General features: G+C 37.6%; 1 protein-coding gene across 1 annotated transcript in view; it reads right to left on the bottom strand.

Annotated features, from left to right (window-relative positions):
* Positions 1-20,110, bottom strand: part of MDGA2 (MAM domain containing glycosylphosphatidylinositol anchor 2) — an 826,450-nt gene that overhangs the window by 294,947 nt on the left and 511,393 nt on the right. Inside the window, exon 4 of the mRNA XM_087824881.1 lies at positions 1,013-1,209. Coding sequence (XP_087681007.1) covers positions 1,013-1,209 — 197 coding nt within the window. The remainder of the gene's footprint in view (positions 1-1,012; positions 1,210-20,110) is intronic.

The raw sequence follows: 20,110 nt of genomic DNA, 5'->3' as shown, positions 1-20,110 counted from the left end.
ATGCTGGGAAATTACAAACTCAGGATAACCTGATGCTATTAGAGAGTTGAGATGTGAAATCTGTAATAATCTTTAAAAATTTGAAGGAATATTTATAATATTTAAAATTTAGTTGTATATTTACCTAATTATAGACTTACAATGCCTCAAAACTTATACAATATGGTGAATCACCTGTTTATCTTATTGCCTCTATCATGTTTATTATTATTATTATTCTCAGCCATAATAATTTTGATATTTCAAAATACATTTTTAAACATTTAAAACCTTTTCTGTGTTGATTAATTTTGTGCTCCTTTGTAGCCATCAAAAAAAGCAAAACAACTTTCTAATTAAACAGCATCCACAATATATTCCTAACAAATGTCAATGTCTTCTTCAAGAATTAGTAAGTCTCCAATCTCAATATATTACAGAAACATATTTCATATTAAATTCACTCTGTGAAAAATTAATTCAATTTTTATTTTTATAAAATAAATTTGTAATGACTCATTAGACATATTAGTTTTGCATAATTAAGGCTCTACTCATAAATAATTGAAAATCAAAAATGAACACATAAATTAGACAGATTTTTTTTTCTAAAGCCAAAGTGAAAGAAATTTCAAGTAGATTTTGTCATTTCTTTAAAACTTATTTACCATTGAAATGAGGACATCAAAGTCTTTTTTTTTTTTTAAGAAATATTTTCCACCAAAAAAGCAGTCAGCAAATGTATAATTATGTACTTTAAAGTGAAACCTAGGTAAACTTATGAACAAAGATATATGTTAATTAATTTAAAACTTTTTCAAGAGTTAACATTTTAAACTTAATTACCATGTAAAAAGACAACTAATTTTTCTTCATTATTTGAATCTTCTGATCCTTCAGTAAAGAATATGTTGTTTTTTAAAAAAGCCAGGCTTGAAGAAACTCTTTTTAAATAGATATAATAGTGCATGCTGCTTGAATTAGGAAAATATTCTAACAGCATGGGGTGGATAAACTGTACTTTAATTCATACCTGGGTAAAGAAGGGTTCATAAATCTCAACTCCTTTATCAGATCCTTGTAGTAACACCTCCTGGCCACGTCTCCAGCTGTACCGAACAGGTGGGTTAGAATTGGCAACACACCTGAGGAATACTGTTCTCTCATAGTAAAACTGTTCTTTAGCTTCACCTATACTTTGATGAACAGTTACTACAGGATCATCCAAATCTGGAAAAAATAAAAACAAAGTGACAATGTTGAGTTACATGGCTTTTGAAATATGGTACATATAAAAACTAACCAAAGATGCATTTTCTTAATGATTTTATTGCTTATCACTAGATTTTTTTTTTTCATTGAGTTTACTGACCTTATTTACAGAGAAATTTCCAATGATAGATGGCAAAGGCAAGTGATAGTTATTTCTTAAGATCTCTATTTGTTGATATAGCATAAATGACCTCGCATATTTATAACACTTTGCCAATAAAGTGCACATAAAACTGAACTCCAAGTAAAACATCAGAATTTGAAAACCTCAAATTCAAGATATTAGCTAAAATGATCAACCATAGTGACAGAGAAATAAATGTCAAGCAGCTCAGTTGACTCTTTCCCTTATCATACTTCTGATTATTTTTAACTGACATATTAAAAATAGTCAAAGAATTATGTTTATAAATTATTATAATCTTTATAATAAGAAAATAAGCTCTTGTACTGAGTTAAATTTTTCCTCAATCTCAGATTTCATATCCCAGATCATATCTTTTGATTTGAAATGTGCTAACAGAAAGTACTATTATAAGGCACTAATATTTCTACTACATGCATCCTAAATAAAAGATGTGTACCACAGGACTTAGCAAACATTTTCTGGAAAAACCAATATGTAAATATCTTGGTCTAGATGGGTCATACAGTCTTTGTCTCAACTACTCAACTTTACCACTGTAGGGTGAAAGCAGCCAAAGACAATAGGTAAAATGGATGAAAGATGAATGTTGCTGAGTTCCAGTAAAACTTTATGTACAAATGCAAATGCCCCAGCCTGATCTTATTCATGGACAATTGTCTGCCATGGGTTGCCAAACCCCGATATACCATATCTCAGATTCTTTTCTTAAGAGAAAAACAAACCAAGGAGTGCACTTGTTTTAAAACAACTGTTTTGCATATTTAAAAGTTGCTAGGAGACTAAATCATCAAAGTTTTCACCACAAGAAAAATAAAATTGTAACTGTGTATGGGGATGCATGTTAACTGGACTTATTGAGGTGATCATTTCACAATACATACAGATATTGAATCACTATGTTGTACACCTGAAATTACTATAATATGTCCATTATATTTCAATACAAATGGGGAAAAATAAAACAAGAGCTCTAGGTTCCATGTGCTAGTATTAAACTTAGTCTATGTTTATTAAGAGTGATGCAAAAAATTTAGCTGCATTTATATATTAATTCATTGAGATTTACTCCTTTAGCTTTATAGCTCTAAAAGGTAACTAACCTTTATGGTCTTAAATTTCTTTATCAATTAAATGGGAATAATCATGGTACATATTAATAGGGCTGTTGGAGGAGTAAATGAAATAGTCCATAAGGCCTTGGTACATGATAAATGTTCAATATAAGTTATTATTATTATTATTACTATTATTAATAGGGTTTCATTTAGATTTCCATTAATTCCATGTTGTTTTCAAACCTTTATCTCACCAGTTCATAATGAACTCACTTTCACCTTAAATAGGTAAAAATGTCACTATTCCATTTGTCCAGGCTATCAAATGTTTCTCCATGGCAAACATTTTTATGTGAAATCTGAAAAGAAGCGACCTTATTTATATAAACACAGTGGTGAAGTGTGTTTATGTTACCTTGAATATTTAAGACATTCTTTCCTAGAGGAGATTCCTTTTGATATATTAAAATAACTGAAAGCCAGAAAAGTAGTAAAGTAATAGTTGCCCTAAGGAATTGAAATTAAGAACAGAACACAAAATTTCCCGTTGCAAAAACACAAAAAAGAATTTTTACATGTGAATTGCTTGACAGTTCTACTTTGATTTCTTGCTTTGCAACATTCTGAGGTGTGTTTTTCCCCCCCAACATTGGAATATTTTCACAGCTACTTCAAAGGCCTCTAATTTTGATACTGTAACTTTACAGAACAACTGCTGTTTTTTGGTAAAGTTTAAGGAACTTTCTGTTTAAATTCACTCTATTAACTATGCAGGGTATATGCTGTTTGGTTTAAATAAGTTGGAGTACTTAGGGATTCTAGTATCATTATCATGAACTATTTACAGGTCTTTATATCAAATCCCACAGGAGGCTGATTAGCTGAATTCAGCCTTAGTAAGTTGAAAATTAAAGTACACAATTTATGTTGTGATCGATTGTAGACATTTTTCCCTTGTACAAAATGACTTCTTACAGTCATAGTCTCATTTTTAGAAAATATGAGCTCTGTCATGTTATAAAAAGAATTCTGAAGCCAGAAACTTGTATTGGCAGAATTATCTGTTAAATTCACCAATGTTTAGGAATTTCTACTTCATAAAACTCCTAAATCATTTTTTTTCAGATTTAAAAATACATATGACAAAAACAAGATTTCTTTTAGACAAGCAAATAACAACATGACTAAAAATATATATTTTAAGTGAGATTTATATACATATATATGATATATAATTTAAGCAACATATATATATATCACTTAAAATATACATTTAACATATACTCTATTATTGAATGTATACTGAATATGTATATTGTCTTTGGTCATATTTGTTGGAAAAAAGACACTAAGACAGAGATATCTGTGCAGAAAGTATACAGACATACCTCAGAAATATTGTGCCTTCAGCTCTAGTACACCACAATAAAGCAAGTATCACAATAAAGTGAGTTACACTAATTTTGTGGTTTGCCAGAGCATATAAAAATTATGTTTGCACTATACTATAGTCCAGCAATTTTCAACCTTTTTCATCTCATGGCACACATGAACTAATTACTAAAATTCTGTGGCACATCAAATAATATATTTTTTGCTGATCTGACCAAAACTAGGTATAATTTTTATTCATCTTCACTGGATAGCTATTGTGTTGGCTGTAGTCATTTTTTTTATTTGACAGTCTAAGGGAAAAGAGGTCAGTGCCCTTGACTAAACAGTCAGGTAGTGCATGTTTTAAAAATTCTTGTGGTACACCAGTTTAAAATTGTTGTTGTAGTCTATTACATGTGTAATAACATTATGTCTAAAAAAGAATGTAAAACACTTAATTAAAAGTATTTTATTGCTAAGAAATGCTAACCCTCATCTGAGCCTTCAGTGAATCATAATCTTTTTTGCTGGTGGAGGATCTTACCTCAATGTTGATGGCTACTGACTGATCAGGGTAGTGGGTGCAGAAGACTGGGGTGGCTGTGGCAATTTCTTAAAGTAAGACAATGAAGTTTGCCTCATTGACTCTTCCTTTCATGAATAATTTCTCTGTAGCATGAAATGCTGTTTGAGAGCATTTTATCCACAGTAGGAGTTTTTCAAAATTGGAGTCACTCCTCTCAAATTCTGCCACCCATTTATCAATTAAGTTTATGTAATAGTCTAAATCTTTTGTTGTAACTTCAACAATCTTCACAGCATCTTCAAGAGGAGTGGATTCCACCTCAAGAAACTACTTTCTTTGCTCATCTACAAGAAGCAATTCCTCATCAATTCAAGTTTTATTATGAAACTGCAACTCAGTCACATCTTCAGGCTCTACATTTAACTGTAGTTCTCTTGCCATTTCCACAACTGCACTTACTGCCTACACTGAAATCTTAAACCCTGCAAAGTCACCCGTGAGGGTTGGAACCAATTTCTTCTAAACTCCGGTTAATATTGATATTTGACCTCTTCTCAGGAATCAGGAATGTCTTAATGGAATCTAGAAGAGTGGATTTTTTCCAGAAAGTTTTAATTTTCCTTTGCCTGGTCCATCAAGGAATTATTATCTATTGCACCAAGAGCCTTAAAAATATATTTATTAAATAAGACTTGAAAGTAAAAATTACTCCTTGATCCATGGGCTACAGAATGGATGTTGTGTTAGCAGGTATTAAAGCAACATTAATCTCATATATTTCCAGCAGAGCTCTTGGGTGACCAGATGTATTGTCGATGGGTAATTATATTTTGAAAGGAATCTTTTTTTCTGTGCAGTAGTTCTCAACAGTGGGCTTAAAATAGTCAGTAAAGCATGTTGTAAACAGATATGCTATCATCCAGGCTTTGTTGTTCCATTTACAGAGCACAGGCAGAGTAGAATTAGCATAATTCTTAATAGCCCTAGGATTTGCAGAATTTTAAATGAGCAGTGGTTTCAACTTAAAGTCATCAGCTGCATTAGTCCCTAAGAAGAAAGTCACCCTATCCTTTAAAGCTCTCCAATCAGGCATTGATTGACTTCTTCTCTATAAAAGTCCCACATAGCATCTTCTTCCCATATAAGGCTGTTTTGTCTACATTAAATATCTGTTGTTTAATGTAGCCACCTTCATTAATTATCCTAGCTAGATTTTCTGGATAACTTCCTGCAGCTTCTCCATCAGCACTTGCTGCTTCACGTGGCACTTTCATGTTAGGGAGATAACTTCTTTCTGTAAACCTCATGACCAAACCTCTTTATATTCAAACTTTCTTCCGCAACTTCTTCACCTCTCTCAGCCTTCACAGAATTGAGGAGAGTCAGGGACTTTCTCTGGATTAGGCTTTGGTTTAAGGAAATGTTGTGGTTGGTTTGGTCTTCTATCCAGACCACTACAACTTTCTCCATATTAGCAATAAGGCTCTTTGGTGTTCTTTACTATTCATGCATTAACTGGAGTAGCAATTTTAATTTCTTTCAGGAACATTTCCTTTGCATTCAGAAATTGGTTGTTTACTTCAAGAGGACTAGCTTTTGGCCTATCTCAGGTTTTTACATGCCTTCCTCACTAGGTTTAGTAATTTCTAGCTTTTAATTTAAAGTGATGTGTGGTTCTTCCTTTCATCTGAACACTTAAAGGCCATTGCAGTGTAATTGATTGTCCTAATTTCAATACTGTTGTGTCTCAGCGAATACAGAGAGACAAAGAAATGGAGAATGGAAGGTTGGTGGAGCAGTCACACCCATACAACACTTACTGATTGAGTTCACTATCTTATACGGGCATGGATCATGGTGCCCCAAAATAATTACCATAAAACAGAGCACAATAAAGTGAGGTATGCCTGTATTGGAATGTGTCTTCCAGATCAACATGTGGGGAGGGCTAGAAGGAAGTGGGATTGTTCAGGAGAAGAATTGAACTACAGTGCAATTACAACAAAAGTTTCAGTAGTTCTAAAGAGATTTTGAAGCTGCGATGTTCCCTCACAGCTCTCTTGACCTAAAGCAATGGAGCTAAGCCTTTATATACACACAACATCCCCCATTAACTAGTCCTAGTATGTGTACTGCTCCTCACCAGGGTGCATGACTTTGGGAAGGGCAGCTCTGTTTGGCTTAGTGCAATTTCTAGAGAAGTATTTACCTGATAGCCATCAGCTATTGTAACTCTCAGCAGCTGGAGGAATGAGTCCTTTAATCCCAAGGAAGAGATCTGGCTGATGCACTATAGCAACCACTCAGATCCACTTGCTTGGCATGATAACTCACTCTACCTGGGAAAAACTACTAGAAGATTCTGGTTAGTCACCTTTTCTGGGAAAACTTTCAAAGGAAACTATGCTGGGATGATATTCATTATCTCCTTCTACTATCACCATTCTAGATTGCCCTTACACTGAATCAATATATCTTTTGGTGTATGTATCTAGCCAGGTTACTAGACCTTTTTCACTGAAGATTTTGATTCCCTGGTCACCATTCCTCCTCAAGTCATTTGTATGTACTCATTTGTTTAACACCAAAATCAAACAACAGAATAATAAGAAATACCTCTGGATCAATTGGATATCAAACATATTTTTACTGCCTCACTGTGTAAAACAGCCCTACCTCTAACTGATCATATGGGCCAGTCATGCATGCCAGGATGGTGACTCCTCTTATTTACTGTTTCCTCACATAGAAAGCCTAAAGTAATTGAGGTGTAGCTAAGACTTAAAGATTAATGGGACTCTTTCTGTGTCATTTAATAAAAGCTTTTCCTTTTCTGAGAACTAGGACTTCTAAACTGGCAGAGTTTAGATGCAGGAAGGGAAATATAGATTCTGCAAGTGAGTCATTGAATGTGATGGTAATAAGTGGAGTCACTCCTTGATTCTTGAACTTACGTATTCTATCGGAAAAACACACGCACACAAAACCCTCTTATAACAATGGTCATTGATTTAGGATGTATACTGTATCTTAGAGGATAATACACCCTTCTTTTTTTTAAATTATTTTAAATTTCTCTTTACTGATTTCAGAGAGAGAAGGGAGAGGGACAGAGAGAGGTAGAGACATCAATGATGAGCCTGGCTGGGCGTGGCTCAGAGGTTGAGCATTGACCTAGGATCCAGGTGATAGGGGTTCGATTCCTGGTTGGGGCACATGCCCAGGTTGTGGGCTCGATCAATGGCTCTCTCATCATTGATGTTTCTGTCTCTCTCTCTTCCTCTCCTTTCCTCTGAAATCAATAAAGATATATTTAAAAATAAAAACTAAAAAAAACATAAAAAAAAACATCAATGATGAGAGAGTCATTGATTGGCTGCCTCCTGCACGCCCCTCACTGGGGAACAAGCCCGCAACCCAGGCATGTGCCCTGACCGGGAATCAAAAGGTGATCTCTGGGATCATAGGTCAATGCTCAATCACTGAGCCATGCCGACTGGGCTAGTACAACCTTCTTACTGGATATTATCTTTCTGAGAATTAGCTGCCCCATTCAAAGAACATTTTATCACTCTAATAAGTTGGCATATTTAGGTAGTGTAGAATATGATATGACCAGAGACTCCCAGGGCAATATTTCCACTGCTACATTCTCACAGCTCTAAAATGTGTTCTGGTCCCATGAATGGTTAGGTAGGATCATGTGTTAAGACTAAAACATTCCAAAAGCCTTTTGATAGGGCTGATGCTGGTTGAGATCAGCAGAAACCTTCATACCAAGAATCCATGTAAAATTCAGTCAAAACTATGCACTGTCACTTTTAGAGTAAAAATAAGTCTAATATTATCAATTTGCTACCAAGGAAGTGGTTGGCATTCACGAAGGATAGTGCTTTATCAAGAGTCAAGTGATTGTCTCTAAAAATTTGTGTTTTACTTTGGAGGAAATGTCCTGGCAAGCTCCAGACCACTGGATCTCTAAAATTTTACTAATATTGTGTGTCACTGAATCTTCATAGGCTTATTCCAACCCTCTGAATTATGTGCATCTTACCAAGATATCCAGTGTACTAGCCACCTTTTGTTCATCAGAACTGAGGAACATAAATCATTGATATAGTAAATTAATATTTAGTAAATGTCCAGATGGCCCATATCCCTTTGGACTACACTATGAAAGTAAGTGAGGGTTAATTTAGCTTAGGGAAAGACTGCAAATGTATACTATTGTCAGTCCAAAATGAATGCAAATTATTTCAGATCTTCTTTCCTAACAGAAGTGGAAAAGAACACATTAACTAGATCACTGGACACATACCATACATGAATCCATGTTAATCTACTCTAGAAAAAAATACCATATCTAGCATAAGCTGCAATCAGGACAGTTCTTGGATGAATTTTGATAGTACACTATCATCCTCCAGGATCCCTGGTTTTGGCAGAAGACAACATAGTCAATAAATGGAATCTGATATGGACCATACCGAGAACATCTTTTAGGATTTTAAGGGGGGCATTAATATCTGCTGTTCTCCCTGGGATATGATGTTATGTTTTACATATTCAGCTGGAAGTAGGAGCATTGCAGAGGCTTATACTTGGACTTCTGACTAGGATAGCATTCATTCGTGGGGTCAAGGAATCAGTGGAGGTTCTGACAAGTAGTAAGTATATCCAATCCAATTACATAATTGAAACCTTGGTAAATGACAACAGGGTAGCTTTGTGGGTTGGTAGATATACTATGAGCCAACTGTGGATCACAATGCCATTTATTACCTGGCGCCCATATGCCCAAATATAATAGTACAAAAGCATAATAATTTGGTAGACTCTTAGGTATCAAGATCAACTTGAATCCTGTGTACAACAGTCCTCAAAATGTTTCAGAAACTCACTTTCCCTAGTACATAGGTTCTTTGGAGAAAAAATTGGGAAAATTACCATTTTTACTTGCTATGGTGTTGCAGTGATTTAAGTCAGGTTCATAAATTTGGCAGAGTCATGAACTTTTATCATGTGACTACATTCAGTCTCTTGATTGTCCATCTGATGTCTTTAATTGTGTAGATTGGGTAATATCCTTCTTGACTGTCCATTTATTTTGCTCCAAGATATGTTATGTTTTACTAACCATCTCCATAGCTCTTTGCGAGTCCAGAGCCCTGGATAGATTTTTAAATAGTTAATCAAGATAACTGAGCCCACCTAGCTTATGACAACTAAGCCCTTCCATCTAACCTTTATTATTTTGAGATCCTGGCACCCTCATTGCTATCAGGAAGCTCAATTCTGTAATATCTTCTCTTGCTACCAACATTTGCCTGCAGAGAACAGCAACCCCTTAGCTTCTCAATGATGCTTATATCTAAGTCATCAGTACATTCATTAGGAGTGTTCTCCAAGCCTTTATACAGAATATAGTGAGTTGATGATTTTTCTGTACTGTAACTGGAATATTCACACATGTAAGTCTTTTGATTCTTTCTTTTTTTCTACTCTCTGCACAGCAGTAGTGAAATTTATACTTATTTTAGTGCAAAGCACTGCTTTACCTAAGCTTCTGAGAGCTATCCCACTAGAAGGAACTATCCCCTGCTATTCTTGCCCACATACTAAATCTCATATCATGGGACAATGTTCCTATGTCAATAAACATTTATTCCCCACCTCCATTTGGTCTAACTCTCCTTAACCAACCTTATTCAATCTTATTATTCATCCTACTTGATCTAGCAGCTTCAGGATACAACTACATACATATTTTCCTGACTTCTGTCAATAAATATTGGCTAAGATCTGCAGCTTATTTGAAGTGTAGTCCTTTCTTCTCTTAGATGCAGCATTTCCATGGCCAAATAATTCCATCCATTGATCCTATAAATTGATCTGGAGGCCAGGAATAGAGGTGAAGGTATCTGTAGTACCATAAAAGGGAGAAGTTTCTTCATCATTTTTAAGTGAGATGGAAGTGATAGTCTCTAATTGGGAAAAAGGGGGACACTTATTTAAGCCCAGAAGATTCAGAAAGATCTAAACTTTCGAGGTTCCTAAAATCATAAACCCAGGGTTCACAGGCTGGTTTGAGGATTCAAGCTTTTCTGAAGCTCTTCTATACTCTTAAACAAGTTCTAAGCCTTACCATAACCATTTGTGACTTCTGGCTAAAGAAGATAAATGGGGCCTCTTGGGCACAGTGCAGGCAGCACCTGCATAACAGTTGGGCACAGCATGGTCAGGGTTGAACTTCACAGCGCCAGCCCTGGCTGAGCCCACCCATGATTGAGACAACAGCAATCAAAATACAATTACAACAGTAGGGCCCACATAACCCATACAAGAGACATTTTAGAGCATCAAAGTCAGAAGATCAAGGAGGGAGCTGAAGATGGCGGCCCTGTGGGAAGCGGCAGAGCACCCCTGCTCCCAGCCATGGACTCGATTTACTCCTAAAATCCTACATAACCAGCTTGAAAAAAACAGAGAAACACACCTGAGTGAACAGAGTGTGAGTGGGAAGCACTGAAGACACATCACAGAGTCCAGTAAGAGAGGGGGGTGTAGGAAGGGGGAGACCCCCTGAAGCCTGTGCTGGGCTCCGAGCCCAGAGGCTTGGAAGCTGCAAAGCTCCCTCCCCTTGAGAGTGTGGACGGCATCCAAAAGCGGGGATCCCGCACCTGGAGCGACGAGGGGAAGGAGAGGATCCCAAGGAAACGGTGAGTCCTGGAGGGAACGGCGCCTTCCTAGGAAACAAAGCCTCTAGGGGCGGCTGCGACAGGCATCTGGTGCTCAGGGTGCCAACCATAGGGAAGGCTGTCCCAAGGGCTGTGGCACCCAAGTAGTGAGGGACCAGAGGACTGCCCTGAGCAGCCACACCCGGGGACCCTCTGCCTCCCTGAGGGGCATTGTGTTGAGCTCCCAAATTGCGGAATGTGCATGGTGCGGGGGACAGGAGGAGCCCTCCCGGCCCTGAGCTCCAGGTGCTGGGAGGCTCAGACCTGCGACCAGCCCTGAGGGGCGCCGTGGTGGCACGTGAAGCCGCTCCAGCTTTGCTGAGACCAGTGGCACAGGGAGCTGCTTGAAGCTGACTTTGGGTCCCCTCCTGCTGGGTGACATGGAGTGAGGGCGGCGGGACCCTGCAGGGCGGACTCTCTGCCTGTGTTTTGCTTTGTGCGTTTGCAAATTTGATCTCAGAACCAGTTCCCACCTTCCCGGCTGGCACCACAGACAGGCCAGAGGAGGCTGGGGTTGGGGTCTGCACTGGAGACGGTCTGAGGGGCGGGCCTGGTGCGACCAGCCAACCAGAGCTGAGCAGGGAAGGGCGGAGCCCACCGGCCTCTCCTGCAACTGGGAGCACACCCCCAACAGGAAAGGGGCGGGTCCCACTCACTGAAGCCCCAGACACACCCGCAGGGCACAGTCCTGAGGGGGAAGGGAAAGCAGCTCACAGGAGGACTTTGCAAGAATAAGACTCTCGGGGACTGTTGTCTGGGAGCTGAAGGAAACACTGAAAACCCCTGCTGGGGGCTGGGCAGGCAAAGGGCTCACCAGAAGGTGTTTTTAATTGGACCCATGGAGCCCAGGCTGCTGAAATGGCCCATACAGAAAAGGCAACAGGCTGAAATCAATCTGAAGCTGCAGCAGGCTAGAGCCTGGGGAACTAGAATCAGAGGACAGGGTAGGGACTGAGGAGCTGACAGTGGAGCAGAGACTAACCCTGCAGAGTGAGTGCTTGATATTGACACTTCTTGGGGGAGTGATACCCTGAGCTACACTAGCCACCCTGCACCCTAAAGACTCTACAGAAGACTCTGGAATAAGACCAGGCAACTGCAAGGTGGCAAAATAACTGACAAGAGGAAGTGGCCCACAGAGAGCCTCAGATCAACCATCTATCTAAGGGCACCAGAGCCAAACCTAGATGGCGCCTCACATTGGGTGATACACAGACACCTCCAGGAGAATTGAAACCAGCACACAAAACAGTGACCCTCAGACAACATAAGTTGCCCAGAAAAAACACATAATCAACTACCTTTTTTTTTTCTGCCGTTTTTTTCTTTTGTATGGTTTTGTGTTTTATTGGTTTGGGGGATTTTTTTTGTTTGTTTTTTGTTTGTGGGCTTCCTTATTTTTTCTCTTTTTTCCTTAGGAAGAAGAGAAAGGGGAGAAAACTTGTTTTTTCTTCTTTTTTAAATTTTATAATACTTTTTTTTCTACATTTTTTTAACTAAATTTTTTCTTCTCCTTTTTATAAAAGAATTTTGTTTTGCTTTGCTTGTTTTCAGTTTTGTTTTGGATAGTTGCTTTGTTTTCTTGTATTCTTGCTTCTAATATCAGGACTTGCTTGATATTCCTGCTCAACGACTGGGACTTTATCATTATATCCAAGTTTACTGCTTCCCTCTATAGTTTCCCCCAAATCTCTTACTGGACTCCCTCCCTGCCGGGGCTTTATCTCTCTCTCTCCTCTCAATCCGCTGGCATAACATTTTTCTTCTGTTTCTTTTTTCTTTTTCTACTTTTCTTTCATTCTTTCATTAGGCTCCCTTCTGTCTTCCTGTTTGATTGTTAGTTTCTCCTATTCTCTTCATTGTATTTTTGTTTTCTCATTTTCAACTACTATCCTATTTCTATTCTCTCCCTTAATTCTTTGCTGGCCCTTCTTTCAGAATCTTTTCTCTGCTTCTATTACCTCCTAGTAGCTTCTCTATTTTTTACATTTTAGTTTATTATTAGTTTCTAAATTTTCACCAGTATCAACAACTATATACATCTCTCTATAAGCATTACTTTTCTTTTTCTGTTTTTTTTGTTTGTTTTTGTTAAGCATTTTTTTTCTTTTTTCTCTCTGTATGTTTGTGTGTGTGTGTGTGTGTTGTATTCTCCCTTCACTCTCCCAGTTCTATTTTCACGTGAGTTGTTTTGATTGTTACTGTGAAGATATTTTGTAAAATACCTCTTGTTTCCTGAAATTTTAGTTGTGCATTGGCCTGCCTTGCCAGCACATGTACAACAGCTTACACATCGAGGTTGGGGCTGAGACACAGTTAGCCAACCTGAGAGAAGAGTACTCCCAAGGACTGATCAACAACAATCTAGACCCAATCACGAAAGAAGAACATAAAGAAACCACAAAAGGGGCACCCACAAGAGGGTCACAACTAGAGCAAAGAACTCAGAGGTATAAGGAAAACACACCTCTGGGCTCCACTGGACCCACAAGACAAAATCCCATCCCACAAGACTGGGGGTCAGCAAATATATCAAATATATAGATACAAACACTAAGACCTACCAAAATGAGGAGACAAAGGAACAACCCGCAAATTAAAGACAAGGAAACATCACCAGAAAAAGACTTTGATGAGATGGAGTTAAGCAAGCTATCAGAAATGGAGTTCAGAGTATGGATGATGAAGATGTTCAAGGAACTTAAGAAGACTATAGATGATAAGGTCGAAGACCTTAGAGAAAATATGAAAAAAGAGATACATACCATAAATAAAACTCAGACAGAGATAAAGAATGCTGTATTTGATATCAAGAATGCACTGGAAGGAATTAAAAGCAGTCTCAGTGAAGCAGAGGATAGAATAAGTGACTTAAAGACAAGGTAGAACAAATCACACAATCAGAGCAGCAAAAAGAAAAAACACTTAAAAAACATGAGCACAGTCTAAGGGAGCTTTGGGACAACATTGAGTGAAACAACATTCGCATTATAGGAGTGCCAGAGGGGGAGGAATGAGAGCAAGGGATAGAGAACTTGGTGGAGGAAATAATTATAGAAAACTTCCCTAGGCTGGCGAAGGAGAAAGCCACACTAATTCAGGACCAATTCAGGAAGCACAGAGGGTTCCAAACATGAGGGATCCAAAGAGACCCACTCCAAGACACATCGTAATTAAAATGGCAAATGGCAAGGAAAAAGAGAAAATATTAAGGGCTGCAAGAGAGAGACAAGCAGTGACCTACAAGGGAACCCCCATAAGGCTGACAGCTGATTTCTCAACAGAGACTCTTCAGGCCAGAAGGGAGTGTCATGAAGTTCTGCAAGTAATGAAAAGCAAGAACATGCAACCAAGATTGCTTTATCCAGCAAGGCTATCATTTAAATTTGAAGGTGAAATAAAAAGCTTCCCAGACAAAAAAAAAAAAAAAAAAGGCTAAAGGAGTTCAGTTCCACTAAACCAGCATTGCAAGAAATGCTAAAAGGAATGCTTTAAGAAAAAGAAAGAATAATGAGAGAATGGCACATCAGCATAAAGGGGGAAAATGGCATTAAATAAGTTGATATCAATAGTAACCTTAAATGTAAACGAAATAAATGGTTCAATCAAAAGTCATAGGGTAGCTGAATGGATAAGAAAACAGGACCCAAATATATGCTGTCTACAAGCAAAAGACTCACACAGGCTAAAAGTGAAGGGGTGGAGTAAAATATTCCATGCAAATGGAAAGGAAAAGAAAGCTGGAGTAGCAATTCTTATTTCTGACAAAACAGACTTCAAAATAGAGACCATAACAAGAGACAAAGATGATCACTACATATTACTAAAGGGGTCAATCCATCAGGAGGAAATAACCCTTATAAACATTTATGCACCCAATACAGGAGCACCTAAATATATAAAAAATTTCTTGGGGGACTTTAAAGGGGAGATTGACAGCAACACAATCATAGTGGGGGACTTTAACACCCCACTGTCAGCATTGGACAGATCATCAAGACAAAAAATCAACAGGGAAACGCAGACCTTAAATGAATCACTAGACCTAATGGATTTAATTGACATTTACAGAACATTTCATTGCAAAGCAGCAGAATACACATTCTTCTCAAGTGCACATGGAACATTCTCAAAAATAGACCACATGTTAGGGCACAAGGCAAGTATCTACAAATATAAAAAGATTGAAATCATATCAACCATCTTCTCAGATCACAATGCCATGAAAATAGAAATCAACCACTATAAAAAAACTCAAAAATATTCAAACACATGGAGGCTAAATAGCATGTTATTAAACAATGAATGGGTTACCAATGAGATCAAGGAAGAAATCAAACACTTCATGGGAAGTAACAAAAATAACCGGCCAACAACCCAAAACCTATGGGACACAGCGAAAGCAGTCCTGAGAGGAAAATTCATTGCATTACAGGCCCATCTCAAGAAATAAGAAAAAGATCTAATGAACCATCTAACACAACAACTAAAAGAACTAGAATGAGAGCAACAAGAAAAGCCCCAAGGAAGTAGAAGGAAGGAAATAAAAATCAGAGCAGAAATTAATGACATAGAGACTAAAAAAACAATACTAAAAAATCAATGAAACCAAGAACTGGTTCTTTGAAAAGGTAAATAAGATTGATTCACCTTTAGCCAGACTCACTAAGAAACAAAAAGAGAAGACCCAAATAAATAAAATCAGAAATGAAAGAGGTGATATAACTGACCCAACAGAAATACAAAGGATTGTAAGAAAATATTATGTGCAACTATATGCGAACAAATTGGACAACATGGGGGAAATGGACAAATTCCTAGAAGCATACAACCTTCCAAAGCTGAATCAAGAAGAGGAAGAAAACCTGAATAGGTCAATAACTAATGAAATCCAAGCAGTAATCAAAAAACTCCCAGCAAACAAAAGTCCTGGACCAGATGGATTTACAGGCGAGTTCTACCAAACATTCAAAGAAGAATTAACACTTATTCTATTCAAACTATTCCAGAAAATTCAAGAGCAGGGAAAACTCCCAAACTCTTTTTATGAGGCCAGCATCATCCTAATCCCAAAGCCTGATAAAGATACTACAAAGAAAGAAAATTACAGGCCAATATCCCTGATGAACATAGATATTAAAATCCTCACTAAGATACTAGCAAACTGGATCCAGCAATACATTAAAATGATCATACATCATGACCAAGTGGGATTTATTTCAGGGATGCAAGGCTGGTACAACATCCGCAAAGCAATAAATGTGATACACCACATAAACAAAATGAAGGACAAAAATCATATGATCATATCAATAGATGCAGAAAAAGCATTTGACAAAATCCAGCACCCATCTCGGATAAAAACCCTCAGCAAAGTGGGAATATAGGGATCATGCCTCAACATAATAAAGGCCATATATGGCAAACCTACAGCCAACATCATACTCAATGGGCAAAAACTAAAACCATTTCCATTAAAAACTGGAACAAGACAGGGATGTCCACTTTCACCTCTCTTATTCAACATAGTACTGGAAGTCCTTGCCACAGCCATCAGACAGGAAGAAAACATAAAAGGTATCCAAAAGGAAAGGTATCCAAATTGAAAGTAAAACTGTCATTATTTGCAGATGACATGATACTGTACATAGAAAACCCTAGAGACTCCATCAAAGTACTACTAGATTTGATAAACAAATTTGGCAAGGTAGCTGGATACAAAATCAACATCCGGAAATCAATGGCATTCTTATACACCAACAATGAACTTTCAGAGAGAAAAACTAAAAAAGCAATACCGTATACCATTGCAACTAAAAGAATAAGATACCTAGGAATAAACTTAACCAAGGATGTAAAAGACCTGTACTCAGAAAACTACGTGACACTGAAAAAAGAAATAGAGGAAGATTTAAACAGGTGGAAGAAGATACCATGCTCATGGATTGGAAGAATTAATATCATTAAAATGTCTATACTACACAAAGCAATTTATAAATTTAATGCAATTCCTATGAAAATACCAACAGCATGTTTCACAGACCTAGAACAAACATTTTGAAAATTTATATGGAACCAAAAAAGACTGAACAGCTGAAGCCAACTTGAGAAAAAAGAACAGAGTGGGAGGGCTCACATTACGAGACTTCAAACCTTATTACAAAGCCACTGTAATCAAAACGGCCTGGTATTGGTACAACAACAGGCATATAGATCAATGGAATAGAACAGAGACCCCAGAAATAGACCCACGCCATTATGGTCAGTTAATATTTGACAAAGGAGGCAAGAGCATACAATGGAGTAAGGACAGTCTCTTCAATAAGTGGTGCTGGGAAAATTGGACAGATACATGCAAAAGAATGAAACTAGACCAACAACTTTCACCATACACAAAAATAAACTCAAAATGGATAAAAGACTTAAATGTAAGTCACGAAACCATAAAAATCCTGGAAGAAAACATAGGCAGTGAAGTCACAGACATCCTACGTAGTGGACTTTTCATTGATACAACTCCTAGGGCAAGAGAAACAAAGGAAAAAATAAACATATGGGACTACATCAAACTAAAAAGCTTCTACCAAGGATGAATCTGATAAGGGGCTAATTTCCAAAGTGTACAAAGAACTCATAGCGCTCAGCAGGAGGAAGACAAACAACCCAATTAAGAAATGGGCAAAGGACTTAAATAGACAGTTATCCAAAGAGGACATACAGATGGCCAAGAGACACATGAGAAAATGCTTGATGTTGCTAATCATCAGAGAGATGCAAATTAAAACCACAATGAGGTATCATTTCACACCTGTCAGAATGGCTGCCATCAACAAATCAACAAAGGACATGTGCCGGTGAGGGTGTGGAGAAAGGGGAACCCTACTACACTGCTGGTGGGAATGCAGACTGGTGAAACCACTATGGAAAACAGTATGGAGGTGTCTCAAAAAATTAAAAATGGAGCTGCCATTTGACCCAGTGATTCCATTCCTAGGATGTATCCTAAGAATCCTGAAACATTAATCAGAAAGAATATATGCATCCTGATATTCACAGCAGCACAGTTTACAATAGCTAAGATCTGGAAATAGCCCAAGTGCCCATCAGTAGATGAGTGGATAAAAAAGCTGTGGGACATTTACACCATGGAATACTATGCAGCTATAAAGAAGAAGAATCTCGTACTCTTTGGGACAGTATGGATGGACCTGGAGAAAATTATGCTAAGTGAAATAAGCCAGGCAGAGAAAGACAAACATCACATGATCTCCCTTACATGTGGAATCTAAAGAACTTAATAAACTGATGAACAGAGTAGATTCAATGACATGGAAGCATAGATGAGAGTGAAGAATGTCAGAGGGATGGAGGAGGGAGGGTGGAGGGGGAGAGAGTAACCAAAGAATTTATATGCATATATGCACAACCCAAGGACAGGGACAATGGTGGGCAGAGGGACTGGGGAGGGGGATGGGACGGGGTGGAATGGGTCATTGGGGAGAAAAAGGGACATCTGTAATATTTTAAACAAAAACAAAATTTTGAAAAAAAAGAATAAACTCAAAATGGATTTTAAAAGACTTAAATATATGTCTCAAAATCATAAAAATCTTAAAGAAACCACAGTCAGTAAAATCTCAGACATATTATAGAGCATTATTTTCACTGAAACATCTCCTAGAACAAAGAAAGATGAAAAAATAAACGGGCTACATCAAACTAAAAAGCTTCTGCACAGCCAAAGAAACCATCAACTATGTGAAAAGGGAACCCACTGTATGGGAGAACATATTTCCCAATGATACACCTGATAAGGGGTTAATTTCCATAATATATTAAAAAACTTATGCAATTACCTGAAAGATAATTCAATTAAATATGGGCAAGGACCTAAGTAGACAGTTCTCCAAATAGGACATACATTTGGCCAATAGACACATAAAAAATGCTCAACATCACTATTCATAGAGAGATACAAATTAAAACTACAATGGGTGTCACCTCAAACCTGCCAGAATGGCTGCTATCAATAAATCAACAAACAACAAATGCTGGCAAGGATATGGAGAAAAGGGAACCCTAGTACAGTGCTGGTGGGAATTCAAACTGGTGTAGCAACTGTGGAAAATGGTATGGAGTTTCCTCAAAAGAAATTAAAAGAAAGAACTGCCTTTGACTCAGAGTTTCCACTTCTGGGAATATATCCTAAGAACACCAAAACATCAATCAGAAAGAATATGTTCACTCCTGTGTTCATAGCAGCATTATTTCCATCTAAAATCTGCAAACAGGCCAGGTGCCCATCAGTAGATGAGTGGTTAAAAAGCTATGCTACATCTACACTATGGAATACTACCAGCTGTAAAAAAAAAGAAACTCTTACCTTTTGTGACAGCATGGATGAACCTGTTGATATTATGCTAAATGAAATAAACCAGTCAGAGAAAGATAAATATCACATGATCTCACTTACATGTTGAATCTAATGAACAAAATAAACTGATGAACACAGGAAACAGAATGACAGATCTAAGAGGGGAGGGGCGGAGGGCTCTGAAAGAAATTAATCAATGAATATATGCATATAGGCATAGACCATGGACACAGACAATAATGTGCTGAAGGCCTGGGGTGTGGGGGGGCTGGGTGGAGGGGTAGAAAGGGGTGAAAAATGGGGGACATCTGTAATACTGTCAACAATTAAAAAAACAATGAAGAAGATAAGTGTTTCTTTATATTCTGCTAAAGAGGCCTTCTCATTCTGACGCCATTCCCTTCAACTCCTGATTAATCACACTCAGACTTTCATTATTTTTCTCCACTGTATGAATAGACCCAGCAGAAACTGATTCCATTGTCCTTATAATTATTACTTTCCTTTGAATTCCTCAAAAGCCTGAGATATTGAATTGACAATTCATTAGTTTCTATTGGTACCTATCTTTGTTCACCATCAGTGAAAGTTTTAACAATTCCACTGTCATATTCAAGGGATATCAGTGGTTCACCTATCACCAGC

This window comes from Miniopterus natalensis, chromosome 1 (genome assembly GCF_054644295.1).
Source record: "Miniopterus natalensis isolate mMinNat1 chromosome 1, mMinNat1.hap1, whole genome shotgun sequence".
Taxonomy (NCBI): Eukaryota; Metazoa; Chordata; class Mammalia; order Chiroptera; family Miniopteridae; genus Miniopterus; species Miniopterus natalensis.
The sequence above is the reverse complement of the archived record's forward strand: the minus strand, read 5'-3'. Positions and strand labels throughout refer to the sequence as shown.